The 16,375-nt window shown below is 37.4% G+C and overlaps 1 protein-coding gene across 1 annotated transcript in view; it reads right to left on the minus strand.

The window, feature by feature from the left end:
* Window positions 1-16,375, minus strand: part of NEDD4 (NEDD4 E3 ubiquitin protein ligase) — a 430,182-nt gene that overhangs the window by 400,940 nt on the left and 12,867 nt on the right. The window contains exon 2 of the mRNA XM_053717506.1: window positions 6,056-6,129. Coding sequence (XP_053573481.1) covers window positions 6,056-6,129 — 74 coding nt within the window. The remainder of the gene's footprint in view (window positions 1-6,055; window positions 6,130-16,375) is intronic.

Below are 16,375 nucleotides of genomic sequence, written 5' to 3' on the forward strand. Positions count from 1 at the left end.
AGCGGCAAGACCCTTCTCCAGATCCTCCTGGAGAAAGGACAGAATCCTGGATACCTTCACCTTGTGCCAAGGATATCCATGCTTTTCACACCAGGACAAGCAAGTCCTCCACACCTTATAGTAGATGCGACGAGTGACTAGCTTCCTTGCCTGAACTAGAGTGTAAATCACACTTTCAGAAAAACCTCTCTTGGCTAAGGCTAAGCGTTCAATCACCACGCATTCAGCCTCAGAGAAATGATATTTTGATGTTGAAAGGGACCCTGTTCCAGCAGATCCCTGCGACAGTGTAACCTCCATGGCGGAGAGGATGACATCCCCACCAGAACCGCAAACCACGTCCTCCGCGGCCACAATGGAGCAATCAGGATGGCCGAAGCTCGCTCTTGCTACCCATATAGGGGTAGTTTGCAATTGAGTCTGGACGCAATGAGATCTATCTCCGGCTTTCCCCATCTGAGACAATTATCCGCAAACACTTCGGGGTGAAGAGACCATTCCCCTGGATGGAAGGATTGTCTGCTTAGAAAGTCCGCCTCCCAGTTGTCCACGCCTCTAATGTGGATCCGAGACACTTCCCTCATTGCTAGGGAGCTCCTCGTCACCCTGATGGTTGATGTAAGCCACCGAGGTAATGTTGGTCTGGAATCTAATGAAGCTGAATGACCCCAGAGGAGGACATGCCCTCAAAGCATTGTAAATTGCTCGAAGTTCCAAAATATTTATCGGAAGGAGACACTCCTCCTGGCACCCCAAACAGCTCCCCATCCTGTGAGACTCACGTCCCTGATCACAATCTCAAGAAGGATGTTCCCAGGGACAGATGCTCTGGACAGATCTACCAAGAGAGGGAGTCCCTGGTCCGACAGCCAACGAATCTCTCCCGTAGGAGAAACGGTTGGACCCTGGGGCGCTGCATGTGCACTCTGAGATGAAAGCAGGGAATGCACCTCACGGGACGGGGAACCCTCAGAGGTGGATGGCTCAGTAGTACTAGACATCCCTTTATTTTTAGATGTCACAACCTTATCAAGCCATGTGGAACAAAGTTGAGCAGGCTGATCTACAAGAACCTCCTCACAATAAACACAGGCATGAGACTTTGATAAAGAGGGAGTACCCTCTAACGCATCAGAGTCCTCCATAGCTTCTGCTTTTATTATGGACTAGACAATTTAATAAACAGGCACCTTTATACTCCAATGGCCGGGGCACTCACCACCTTCTATGACCTGGACTACAGAAACCGTTCGTCTCCTGCATCGCAGATCAACAGAGGAAGTTGAGACTGCCACGCCCGGTCACATGGGATGCCTCACAGGACCGCCCCTACACTAAGAAGAAACTCACCAAAACCGGCCGCGTAAATTCTCCCGGAAGTCAACATGAAAGTTCCACCATTGCCAGAGCATCATCTCGCACATAACGCAGCAATAACACAAACAATAAGTATAAACCCCCCTGTTCAATAATCCCCTTACCAGGAATATTAGCCCTTGATTCTCTAAGATAAAAGGCGTCACACTGTGACCCTGTCTTCTGTGTTATTATGCATAAAAAATGAAACGATCTTACCAGAATCTATGCCGTGGAACAGGAACACGGCCCTTCAAGTGTGACAGGTAGAAGCATCGCTCCTGACATGGACTTGCGTGTAGAAAGCAGGCAGCGAAACTCGTCAACACGGATTGCTTGTGGTGCTGTTAATATGAGTCGGGATGGTTTCGCGGAAAGACTCTCCCTGTATCTCGGGACTCTAACTTTTACCCAGGCTCTCACTGAGAGGCTAACAGGATAACTTAAAACTCCTGTCCCATTCCGAAGAGTACTACCCTCCATAAGAGACTACTCCGAGTCTTCGGCACTTCTCTGCCATCCTTCTGTGATGAAAGGCAAAGAATGACTGGGGGATGAGGGAAGTGGGGGAGGTATTTAAGCCTTTGGCTGGGGTGTCTTTGCCTCCTCCTGGTGGCCAGGTTCTTTATTCTCAAAAGTAATGAATGAAGCCGTGGACTCTCCTCCCCTTTAGATGGAAATTGCATGCTCTATCAGAATCATGAAATAAAAAAAAATCTGTTTTTTATATCCCTTTAAGCATCACTATTTCATGCCACATAATGCTCCAGTCACTTACCTTGGTATCTCTTCAATACAGACTATCATGGGAAACAAAGCAAATTTGATAATGGAGTAAATTGGACATGTTTTAAAGGTGTATGCTCTGTCTAAATCACAAAAGAAAATTTTTGGGTTTCATATACATTTAAAGCTGAGCCCTACACATATCTGTCAGGTACTCATAGAGGCAGTTTGAAGTTGATTCAATGGCTAAAACTGCAGCACATAAATGAAAACAAGAAAGGGTAGAGGTTAATTGTATGTATTGCAAGCAAATAAGCTCAAATTTCAAATCACTTCATTAAAACTATGAATTCTTTAGTTCTGATGCTATGTCTCTATAAACAGAAGGAAAAGATTTGCATCACCTGGAAACTGGGGAATTTTACCCACATCATCATAGGCTGTAATAATTTATTTATAAAATATTTTACCAGGAAGGATACATTGAGATTTCTCTCGTTTTCAAGTATGTCCTGGGTAATAATAGCTTAGCTATTGTCATAAAAACGTATGTATCAATGTAGCTACAACTTAAAGGGACATGAAACCCAAAATTTTCTTTCATGATTTAGATAGAGAATACAATTTTAAACAACATTCCAATTTACTTCTATCATTTAATTTGCTTTCTTCTCTTGTTATCATTTGCTGAAAGGTTTATCTTGGTAAGCTCAGGAGCAGCAAAAAAACAAGATTCTAGCTGTTGATTGGTGGCTGTATAAATTATATATATATATATATATATATATATATATATATATATATATATATATATATATATATATATACACACACACACATATATATTTTTTTTATTTTTTTTATTTTATTGTGATTGGCTCACCAATGTGAGCAGTTAGAAACCATTAGTGCATTGCTGCTCCTTCAACAAATGATACCAAGAGAATGAAACAAATTAGCTGATAGAAGTAAATTAGAAAGTTGTTTAAAATTGTATTCTCTATCTGAATCATAAAAGAAAAAAAATTGGGCTTCATGTCCCTTTAAGTAAGAAGTAACTGAGCTTCCACAAAAGCCAATAACAAAGTATGGGATATATGCCAGCCACATGGTATAAACAATAGCAGAGTGTTAGGCTGGTTCCAGCAAACTAGTATATGTAGTATATAGCAATAATATCATGATATTCTGTTAACTGCACAATAAGAAAAATAAACTTGGTATTTTTATGGTACCTGTGTAAAATAGAGCACATTAAATCAGCTCTTAAAATCATAACCCCCAGGTCATTTTGGAACTTTAACCCAGGTCTTCCTTATTGAACTTTACATTATACTGGGGCATAGATTATCTCTAATACGTGATCCGGACTTGGCAGTGGACTTTTTCTACTCTGAGTTCTAGCAGGTCTGTAATGTCCATGCTCCGGAAGCTCAGACTCAAGGGTGCACATCTGCTTTGGGTCTTTGCGGACCTCTCAAATTGTTGCGATACAGGTTAAATATAGACAAACAGACTACCGAGATGACCTTGTTTCTTATAAACAACTATCTAACACCTGCACTAGGCAAACCAGGCTAGCCAAAACCTCTATTGTTCACATCAGCTAACTTCTGGAGTGTAATCAAAAAACCTCTATAACCCACCTAACCGCACACTGCCACAAGCATAAAAACAGACACTTAGATACTAAAGTGCCCCATAGCCATCACCACCTCCCTGATTATAAAATGTAAAAGGAAAGATGTAAAAAAAGAGGTCAAAATCATTGATTCAGTAACTCTCCTTCCAATCAACAATACAAATAAATGTAGTTTTGTACCTGTGTCAAAGGATGAAATAACGGATCATATCCAAAAACTAGAAATTAGATCTCAGTCTAGCCCTGACCACTTATTTGCTATGCTCCTAAAGCTCAGTGCACTGGCTACTGCCCTTCCCATTGAATCCTTAATTAATACCTCCCTGATGTCTGGCTATGCGGAGCTAAAACCCTAGTCAAACTATAGGCCTCTATCCTTACTCCCTGTGTTATCCAAAATATTGGAGAAATATGCCTATAGCCAACTTTGCAGGTTTTACCAGGAGACGGACTTCCCCACTCTGTTCCAATCTGGCTTTCGCCCAAACCACTCTAATGTAATAGCTCTCTTCAAAGTTACCATTGATGTACACACTGGAATGGACAAGGCAAACTGACTGGTGCTATTTTCCTTGATTTTGCAAAGGCCTTTGACAACGTTGATCATGACATCTTAAAGGGCCATGATACCCAAATGTTAACACACTTGAAAGTGATGCAGCATAGCTGTAAAAAGCTGACAGGGAAATATCACCTGAAATCTCTATGTAAAAAAGAAAGATATTTTACCTCAAAATGTCCTAAGTATTCACATCCTATTGTGAAGGGCTTTAAGCAGCAAATCAGTATTCCTGTCCCGGGACAGGCAAGGGAGTGAGCCTTGTGAACACTTATCTTATTTCCCTATTCAGTTTAAGGATGTTTACTATGAAATCCCATGAGAATTAGGTGAAATCTCATGAGATCACAATAAAAGAGCTCATGACCTCAGCACTGCTGATGTTGATTGGCTGCTGTTCATTTATTCCTTTTTTTTACCTGCATCTGGGCAGTAACTGAAGTATAACTTTTTACACAGTACTGACTCTGGTGAGCTGAGGAAATTGTGAGATAAAATATCTTCCATTTTTACATAGAGATTCTCAGCTTTTTACAGTTATGCTGCATCACTTTCAAGTGATTTAGCATATGGAGTATTATGTCCCTTTAATATGCAAGCTCAAAGCCTCAGAATTAAAATGATATATAGTTAAATTGATTCTGCTCTTACTATTCAGACAGATCTTAATTTGTGTCTATTTCTAACAAAAAATAAACAGTTTCTAAACACTGACAAAACAGTAACCATCGTTTTTGGGACAAATCAAAAAATTCAGATAATGCATTTAGAACTGTAGGCTGGCCCCTGTCAACTCCTATAAATATCTTGGTATTTGGCTTGATCCTAACCTGTCGTTTGGACCTCATATTGACAAACTACTGTTTGAATTGTACCCTAAAATTGTAGCCCTTTTTAGAAATAAATCCATTCTAAATCTTGAGGTTAGGAAACGTATTGTACAACAAATGCTGATCCGGGCAATCGATTACTGGGATGTTGTGTATGTGTCTGCGCCTCAGATCCATCTAAGTAAACTCGTTATGATTACAAAAATCATCAATGTGATATGTTAAAAAAACTAAACTGTTTCTCCCTTAACTCTAGACCCTTTCCTAACCTATCTTGCCTTGTTTATAACCTGAGCAGTATGCTCACCACTGCTCTCCACTCCCCACTCTACTCTCCAATCCCCATTACAACAAGAAAGCTGGTTAGTCGAAGTTCTTATTCAGAGCTCCTCGACTGTGAAATAAACTCCCAGAAACCACCAAATCTTCCAGCAACCCGAGATCCTTGAAAAGAAAAATCTCTCTATCGTTACAAACAAATCAATCTTGTAACGACTGTAAATTATAAAAAAAAAAAAACTACCTTGTGTCTGTGCATAGATATGTAAAAATTATATATATTATACATATTATAAATAAAATAAACTGATATAAAAACTAGCAAAGGATACATGTTAGTGCACAACTGAATCACAAATATCAGCATCTCACTTGCTATTAATAACTCCCACAGTTCGATTGGTGGACAGGGACATTCCTCCACACAAATAAAAAAAATAATAAATAATTAATAAACATTTATGAATGAATGAAAAACGTTTTCAAATATTTTTTTGATACAAGAAAACAACCGACTTTCAAATTAAATAATATTGACATATTAAAATAAAAAATAGTAGAGAAGGGATTTCATTTTTCAAAAAGATACAAAATTAAAAGAATGGATAATCTACAACAGCCAATGATTTCCAGAACCCTTATCCCTTTAAACAAAATTCTTACCTTGCTCCTAATAAGTCTTTCTTTGCCAGTCCAATTGCTGCGATTACTTTTACCCGGAGAGTGCGTGTATTATCCTGAAAAAAGGTTTAAATATTTATATATATATATTTTTTATACACAAATTCATAATAAAAAAAATCTTTTATTATTTAATATCTAAAATGAAACCAGATTTGCAGTTCCTAAAATCCTAACTACAAAAACTTTTAAGAACTATTAATTTTTAACAAATGTTAAATCTCTATAGAGAACAACTCTCGAGAATATTATTTTTCCATATGTTTACAAGAGTTAGAAAGGAATGTCTTCAATGTGATACCATGAAAACACTTAAAGGGACAGTGTACACCAGTTTTCATATAACTGCATGTAACAGACACTACTATAAAGAAGAATGTGCACAGATACAGATCTAAAGATCCAGTATAAAACCTTTTTAAAACTTACTTAGAAGCTCCCAGTTTAGCACTGGTGATGAGATCAGTCTGGGACACCCACTGAAAGGGCTGGGAAAACAGGAAGAGCCTACCCCCCCCCCCCCCACCTCCCTGCATATGAGAAGACAGGTAAACGGCAGTCAGTGTGTAAACATCTAACTGTGGGGCTTGGTTAGGAGTCTGAAAATCAGCACAATGTTCTTAAAAAAAATAAGGGAAACTATACATTACAAAAACACAACCAGATGGGATATATTTATTTTATTTATAAAATATTTTACCAGGAAGGATACATTGAGATTTCTCTCGTTATCAAGTATGTCCTGGGTCCACAAAATATTGAATTGTTACAATAAAATACAGAAACAATATTAATAAGTAATATATGTAAAATTTAACATAGAACAGGTAGGAAATATATAATTAACCATGACAGTATAATATATAAATGGATCATCTACAAAACATTTATGGAAAAAAAAAATCAAGTGTACAATGCACCTTAAATTCTTGGGTCTAGGACATATGTTAGCCACTGCTTGGAAAATAGCTATACCAAAGGATTTAGACTCCATTTAAAATTCAGTAATGGTTTATACAGCTAGGCTCACGACTTTCAGAAGACCGGTAACATAGTAGATCATGAGAACATATATATATTTATTAATATATATATATATATATATATATATATATATATATATATATATATATATATATATATATATATATATATATATATATATATTATTCACAGTCAGTCAGAGAAAAAGATCAACTGAAAGACTTACCAGCGCTATCTCAAAACATAAAAAAAACACAAACCACCTTAAATAGATATTTTTACAGATTTCTCTCTAAAAAGGTAGTTAAATACTTATATATAATGATAATAAAGAAGATAGTAGCTTCAGTATATGTAGCCTATATGAATATATATATATATATATATATATATATATATATATATATATATATATATATATATATATATATATATATATATATATATATACATACAAATATTAGAGCACATGAAATAAACAATGCATGTGTAATATCAGAATATAGTCAAAACAGACAAAGTTCATATAAAATCTTAGATGATGTAGACAGGTGTGGGGTCTTCTCCTATTAACCCCCACTTAGATGTGCACTTACTTCAGAAACCCTCAATCATATGAGGTAAGGATAATTCGTGTCAGCGAAAAAAGTAGCACCTCCTGGAGTATGGAAACTGGATCACCGGAGCTGTGCATCCCCCTGATGTCAGTTGTAATAAACTCTGTATTTGCACCCAGTTGTTGTCTGTATTGTTTTACAGCTTGTATGTAGGTTCAGATGAAACTCCCAATCATGGATATACAGGGAAAAGAACCAGTCCTCTGAGGAAGAAGGGATTTTTATTCATACATAGCCCTTTGAAACGCGTAAGGTCCGGTACTTTACGGCACTGTACCTGCCCGGTAAAAACTTATGAACTGAACTCTGAACTTTGATCTGTATTATTTGTATTTTTATATACATTTGGCGGACTCTCTTTTGGATAGAAAGTGAAGTGTACCGTGTATATTTTATATGCCTGTTTGATACCTCATACATTGAGGGTTGCACATGTGAGTGGTATTCCACTAGCTTTTAGGATATTTTATTTAACATTAAAGTATACAGTGTTGCACTATGAATTCTTTTCTGGTTCTTTTTCCTGTATATCCATGATTGGGAGTTTCATCTGAACCTACATACAAGCTGTAAAACAATACAGACAACTGGGTGCAAATACAGAGTTTATTACAACTGACATCAGGGGGATACACAGCTCTGGTGATCCAGTTTCCATACTCCAGGAGGTGCTACTTTTTTCGCTGACACGAATCATCCTTACCTCATATGATTGAGGGTTTCTGAAGTAAGTGCACATCTAAGTGGGGGTTATATAGGGGAAGACCCTACACCTGTCTACATCATCTAAGATTTTATATGAACTTTGTCTGTTTTGACTATATTCTGATATTACACATGCATTGTTTATTTCATGTGCTCTAATATTTGTATGTATATATATATATATATATATATATATATATATATATATATATATATATATATATATATATATATATATATACACATACAAATATTAGAGCACATGAAATAAACAATGCATGTGTAATATCAGAATATAGTCAAAACAGACAAAGTTCATATAAAATCTTAGATGATGTAGACAGGTGTGGGGTCTTCTCCTATTAACCCCCACTTAGATGTGCACTTACTTCAGAAACCCTCAATCATATGAGGTAAGGATAATTCGTGTCAGCGAAAAAAGTAGCACCTCCTGGAGTATGGAAACTGGATCACCGGAGCTGTGCATCCCCCTGATGTCAGTTGTAATAAACTCTGTATTTGCACCCAGTTGTTGTCTGTATTGTTTTACAGCTTGTATGTAGGTTCAGATGAAACTCCCAATCATGGATATACAGGGAAAAGAACCAGTCCTCTGAGGAAGAAGGGATTTTTATTCATACATAGCCCTTTGAAACGCGTAAGGTCCGGTACTTTACGGCACTGTACCTGCCCGGTAAAAACTTATGAACTGAACTCTGAACTTTGATCTGTATTATTTGTATTTTTATATACATTTGGCGGACTCTCTTTTGGATAGAAAGTGAAGTGTACCGTGTATATTTTATATGCCTGTTTGATACCTCATACATTGAGGGTTGCACATGTGAGTGGTATTCCACTAGCTTTTAGGATATTTTATTTAACATTAAAGTATACAGTGTTGCACTATGAATTCTTTTCTGGTTCTTTTTCCTGTATATCCATGATTGGGAGTTTCATCTGAACCTACATACAAGCTGTAAAACAATACAGACAACTGGGTGCAAATACAGAGTTTATTACAACTGACATCAGGGGGATACACAGCTCTGGTGATCCAGTTTCCATACTCCAGGAGGTGCTACTTTTTTCGCTGACACGAATCATCCTTACCTCATATGATTGAGGGTTTCTGAAGTAAGTGCACATCTAAGTGGGGGTTATATAGGGGAAGACCCTACACCTGTCTACATCATCTAACATTTTATATGAACTTTGTCTGTTTTGACTATATTCTGATATTACACATGCATTGTTTATTTCATGTGTTCTAATATTTATATATATATATATATATATATATATACACACACACACACACACACACACACACACACACACACATATACATACATAACACACACACATATGCAGTCCTGACCAAAAGTTTTTGAGAATGACACAAATATTAATTTTCACATCTGCTGCCTCAGTTTTTATGATGGCAATTTGCATGTACTTCAAAATGTTATGAAGAGTGTCAGTGTTGACAAGGACACGGCTGGAGACCACTCTGTCATGCTGATTGAGATAGAATAGCAGACTGGAAGCTTTAAAAAGGAGGGTGGTGCTTGAAGAAGTTGAAGAAGGCTTCAGGGCACCCAAGGAAGTCCAGTAAGCGCCAGGACCGTCTCCTAAAGTTGCGGGATCAGGGCACCACCAGTGCAGAGCTTGCTCAGGAATGGCAGCAAGCAGGTGTAAGTGCATCTGCACGCACAGTGAGGCGAAGACTTTTGGAGGATGGCCTGGTGTCAAGAAGGGCAGCAAAGAAGCCACTTCCTCTTTTCAGGAAAAACATAAGGGACAGATTGATATTCTGCAGAAAGTACAGGGATTGAACAGCTGAGAACTGGGGTAAAGTCATTTTCTCTGCTCTTTCCGATTGTTTGGGGCATCGGAAAAAACCTTGTCCGTAGAAGAAAAGGTTAGCGCTACCAACAGTAAAGCATCCTGAGACCATTCATGTGCAGGGTTGCTTCTCAGCCAAGGGAGTGGGCTCACTCATAATTTTGTCTAAGAACACAGCCATAAATAAAGAATGGTACAAAAACATGCTCCTAGAGCAACGTCTCCCAACCATCCAAGAACAGTTTGGTGACGAACAATGCTTTTTCCAGCATAATGGAGCACCTTGCCCTAAGGCAAAAGTGATAACTAAGTGGCTTTGGGGAAAAACCATCTACGTTTTGGGTCCATGGCTAGGAAACTCCATAGACCTTAATCCCATTGAGAAATGGTGTTCAATCCACAAGAGGCAGGTGAAAAAAAAACCTTACAAATTCTGACAAACTCCAAGCATTGATTATACAAGAATGGGCTGCCATCAGTCAGGATCTAGCCCAGAAGTTGATTGACAGCATGTCAGGGCGAATTGCAGAGGTCTTGAAAAAGAAGGGTCAACACTGCAAATATTGACTCTTTGCATAAACTTAATGTAATTGTCAATGAATGCATTTGACACTTATGAAATGCTTGTAATTATACTTCAGTATACCATAGTAACATCTGACAAAAAGATCTAAAAACATAGAAGCAGCAGACTGAGAAAATTAATATTTGTGTCATTCTCAATATACATAAAATGATGCACCAGCTAAACCAAGCCAATGTCTCCTCTAACTAACATGTGTTTGAAATCATGTACCACAGATTCTCACTTGTAAGAGTCGAAGATTTAAAACAGATGTTATGAATCCAATTTCTACCCATCTTAGTATTGCTTGGGCAGAAATAGCTGTATGGTTTTGGCTTTGAGAAAAGTGTCAACCTTTGCATAGTAGCTACTGCAATTGTTACGTTTAAATTAGGCTGACCAGACGTCCCCGAACAAATTATGTCCCCGGCTCTTGTTGCAGCCTGCCTTAGTTAGTCCCTGCGCTTGGGGATATTTAGCTATTTTGGCAGTGTGCACAAAACAGTGACAGAACTTCCAGGATCACAAAAGGTAACAGGTGCCTTGGAGTTCCACCACCGCTTGGGAGTTTCAGGACATGAATAGAGCCCAGTTTAGCTTGCTTGCACGGTTATTGCGGTCATGTGATCCATCATGAGTTGCAGTGTAGATTCTGAAAACAGTTTCGGTTTATCTTTGCTTCACTATAACTCATGTGTGTGGGAACATTGTGCTGCCTGGGGGTAAGTAGAATCCCTTTGCAGGGGTTAAAAGCCTGTTCTCTGGCTGCTGTAAAAACTTATATTACAAACTGCTTAAGAGTGTACAGGTCATCATTATTCAAGAAGCTGTCTGATTGTGAAGGAAAGAATATTTATGTTGTGCATACTTTTAGTTTCCACCTCTGTCATTTGTGTGATCTGTTTATGCTGAGCTTTGACCTAAGAGTTCCGTTTGTCTTTTGTGTTATTAGCTCAGTTATTAACGGTGTTATTAACCGTTAAAAAGTGCTTATAACGTTCTTGTAAAATGAGAAGGGTTATACTCTGGGAGAGGTCCTCTGAAGATTCACTGGACAGCAAGCAGATTTTAATATACATTACTAATTTAGTCTTCCCATTATGTATACATTTGACAATAAATACCAACCATATTAAATGTTCAAAATCTTCTGATGTTTTATTAGGTGGCCAAGCACTATAGTGCTGGACACCTATTGTTTTTGTTCAGATTATTATTCGCCCTTTTTTTCAAATGCTAATAATAACAGCATAATTCAAAAACTCATGAAACTTGGCACAATGCTAGAGATCTATGCTGTGCATAATCCTGTGCAACATAAATCTCATAGGTCATGTGATCTAGCAGCCATATTGCTTTTTGCAACAAATTTCAACAAACGCTTGAAAATCTTCTTCTCCGGAACCGCTTAGGTTACAGCTGTGAAACTTGCTGTGTGTACTGCTGTACTGACCTAGAATAAAGTTTGTTCAAGAGAAGTGATTTAGTCACATGATCTAGCTGCCATTTTGAAATGTGCAAAAATATTTTAACACCTTCTCTGAAACCGCTAAGTGCATTAAAGCGCAATGTTGCACATGTGCTCTTTGCAAGGCCATCTACCAAGATTGTTCAAACTGCGAATTTTCCATAATCAACATCACTGCTATGAGCCATTCACCTTTTTAATTATTTTACAGTGTAGTATTGGCCAATAAAAGACATCTTTTCACCAAAATTGGAAGACCTTTGAATTTTCTTTTTGCTGTACCAAGCCGGATTCTCTAATATATGGAGTAAGTTACTACTTTTTTATTTCTACACATTGGATTCTTTGTCACTTGAGTCTCCATTTATCCATAGTCAAACAGCAGGCACCATATGAGATTATCATATCCCAACTTGGAGACACACGATTTTGAAGCTGAACTACTGCAGCGTATGGAGTGAGTATACTGCACTCATAGTAATTTGGTTGCTACATACACCTCAAGCCCTGTTTTTCTCTTCATCATTAGAGAAAAATCATTCAGCAGACCAGCGCCATCTATCTTCCACTACTCAATGTGTATAGCATAGCTTGTTACTGTATGTTTGCCAAAAGATTTTTCTGAGCCAACCAACACCTCCTCATTAGCTATATATACACTTTCTATCCATTCAATCTATAAGGAACATCATCTTTCTCAAACAATGTAAAGCAGCAGCATCAAACATAGGCAGTGCTCTCCTTTTTTATGGTCACACCACCCAGTTGATTTTACTGACCACCCAGCAAAAATTTAAGCCAATAGTAAACTAAAATTGGTGTATATTACATGTTCCCCATGCTTATGCACAGATTATCACTCAATAAATAGATGTTAAATTGTGCAATTAATGTGTACCTTGGACAGCAGAAAATAATTTTGTGAAGTATTTCACTGCTCCCACCCGGCTACTTCATAATGCTACTCAGGAGGACACATCTTAACTTTTCTCCTTTCTGCCTCAAACATCTCTAACAAGCCGTGAGAAATAGGAGATTCAAACCTTTGCCTATATGAAGGTACAGGCCAGTCAGCTTATTTAAGGAAGACAGGACTAATAATAAAACTGGAGAGTATATCTCAAAGCTTGAAAAATAAAGCTAAGCATAATTAACTCAAATGTAATTGGCTCTTTACTATCCAATGAGAGGATGAATGAGAAATACTGGTCTTGACACATTAAGATAAACATTATTTGAACCCTGAACTTGATTATCAGGGAAAGAAGGATGGATATGGAACATGCAGCACATTAGCTCCAAACAAGCATTCAATACAGGAACTGAAGAAATGTCTATTTCCTGGCTTCCTTAGTGCACAATGAACACATTGGAGCAACATTCTTGACTTTAAAAGCACTCTAGCAGCCATTGCGGCTGTAGCAATACATACAAACAAGGTTATAAATAAAGTGTAGAGAAAAAAAAAAAAGTTAGTTCTACATATTGACCTCCCAACTGTCCCTATTTGAGAGGGACAGTCCCTGATTCTGAGCTCTGTCTCTCTGAGACAGCCATATGTCCATCTTTACAGAATATCCGTTAGCCCCACCCTTTGAACACCCACAAACTGCCCTGACATACCCAAAGACCACCCAAAAACAACCACAGTCCCGCCCACTAAGAACCTATGATCCCTCCCCATCATCAATGAGTGCATGAAGATGACATCTCTGGCACTGAAATGTAAATCATAATTAAGCCCATCCCCAAACACAGATCAGAAAACAGCTGGTATGCATTATTCAAAAAGAATTCAGCCAAAATTGATGTGAAGCCAACAGCAACAGAAGGTAAAGATAAATATTTATCCAACATACAAGTCTTAAAAATGGAATAAAGTCTTGCCAGTTTGAAAGACACAATACGAAAGCACATAACACAAATTCCAAATAAAAGGACGCATAATGTCTGTTTCAAAGTATGCCTGAGAGACAAAGTGTTTGAGTAGGCCACTTGGAGATGATGAGACCATGAAGACTATGGGTAACCATACCCTCTGTAAAAATAATTTAAAAAAAATTAAAATGGGCAGTAGAACAAAGTGGAAAGCGTCTATACTCACTTAAAAATGTGAGGTCAGTTGAATATTTCTGTTTTCTAATCCCTTATAAAAGGAACTTGTCTCTGAAAGTTTATTCTTTACCCCCCCCCCCCCCACCACCACCACCACCAATTGTTTGGCGCAAAAAATACACATGTCCTAAGGTGAGAGTATTTCCTCTCTCCGATCCTATTTCACAGAGCACCATTTTCATGTTAGACAAGTCTTACGTACTTTACAAGATTTCATTTTTTATCATAAACAGGAACTAAACATATTTCTTTCAAAGTGGTGAGAAAAATTAAAATGCAAAAAAAATTAAAAGGGTAGGAGGTTGAGAAACAGGAGGTGAGGAAGAGAACGAAGAAAAATTGATAATAGGAGTAAATTAGAAAGTTGCATGCTCTATCTGAATCATTAAAGAAAAAAAATGTGGGTTTAGTATCCCTTTAACAAAGAAAAATGTACAATATTGTAGCAACATATAATAAATTACTTAGGCTTGCACAAATACTTTAAAAAGAGACAAGAAACCCAAGATTTTTCTTTCGCGATTCAGATAGAGCATATAATTTTAAACAACTTTCTGCTTTATTTCTATTATTAATTTTGCTTCATTATCTTGGTATCTTTTGTTGAAGGAGCAGCAATTTACTACTGGCAGCTAAATGAACACATCAGGTAAGCCAATGACAAAAGGCACATTTGTGCAGCCACCAAACAGCCAGCTCCTTAGCCTACCTAGGTATGATTTTTCAACAATGTATACCAAAATAACTAGGCAAATTAGATAATAGAAGTAAATTGGAAAGTTGTTCAAAATTGTATGATCGGAATCATGACAATATTTTTTTCGGTTTCATGCACTTTAATTGACAAATATATACATTGTATTCTCGAAAATAGTTCATGAATTAACCAACTGCAAACATGTCCATAATTTTATCTGTCAGCTGCTTGAATAAGTTATACGATTGGGCAACATGCTTTGCAAATTGCAAGAGGAATAGTGTAGGATAATTTCTAGCAATTGTGTGCTGCAAAAAGGCAATGTTAGGAGGCCATAGAATACAACTCTAAACTAAACAATCATTACACACTTTGTAAAATGGGGGGGGGTGGATAAACAAGAGAAGAAAAAGTGTGGAACAACAATGTGCTAGGAAATGTACTATTACCCAGGGCTATTGTTTGGGTGATTTCAGTACGGAAGACTTCCTGCTCATGTTATCAGAATTCTTTAGAAAGAGTGGAAATTTCATTAGAAGATTGTAAACGAGAAGAAATGTTTTACTGCCAGTGTGTAGTGTGTGTGCGGCTGTGCGCGAGTTGGGAGCTACTGGACAGCTAGCATGAGGGGGCATGAGATGATGTACAGTTAGTAAAACAGCACAATAATACAAATAAAGAGTAACATCATACTCACTCATTTCAAGGTGCCAAATAATAACACATTATAAAGGGACATAAATAAAATCCTAATTGCTCTAATGTTTACTGTGAAAAAAGGGTTAAACACATATGATCAGCTCAGGACTTTAAGCAGGACCTGGATGATGACAGAGCTACATGGGTATGCCATTATTTATTGGCTCACTGTGCAGTACTTAAAACTATATGTTTAAACACTTTGTGGAAGTTAAAGGGATACAAAAACAAAAATGCTTCCTTTTATGATTTAGATAAAGCAATGCATTTGTAAATAACTTTCCAATTTACTACTATTATCAAGTTTGATTTATTCGCTTGGTATCCTTTCTTGAAGGAGCAACAATGCACTACTAGGAGCCAATCACAAGAAGTATAAAATGTGTGCTTTTCAACAAAGGATACAAAAAGAAAGAAGCAAATTGGATAAAATAAGTAAATCGGGAAGTTGTTTAAAATTGTATGCTCTATCTGAATCATGAGATAAAATTTGGGGTTTTATGTCTCGTTAAATACACAGTTAAAGGGACACTAAACACGTTATTTATGTACCTAAACATAAGAGCTGCCATTATGGAACATAGGTTACACTTCAGGCATCTGA

The sequence above is a fragment of the Bombina bombina genome, chromosome 6, assembly GCF_027579735.1.
Source record: "Bombina bombina isolate aBomBom1 chromosome 6, aBomBom1.pri, whole genome shotgun sequence".
Classification (NCBI taxonomy): Eukaryota; Metazoa; Chordata; class Amphibia; order Anura; family Bombinatoridae; genus Bombina; species Bombina bombina.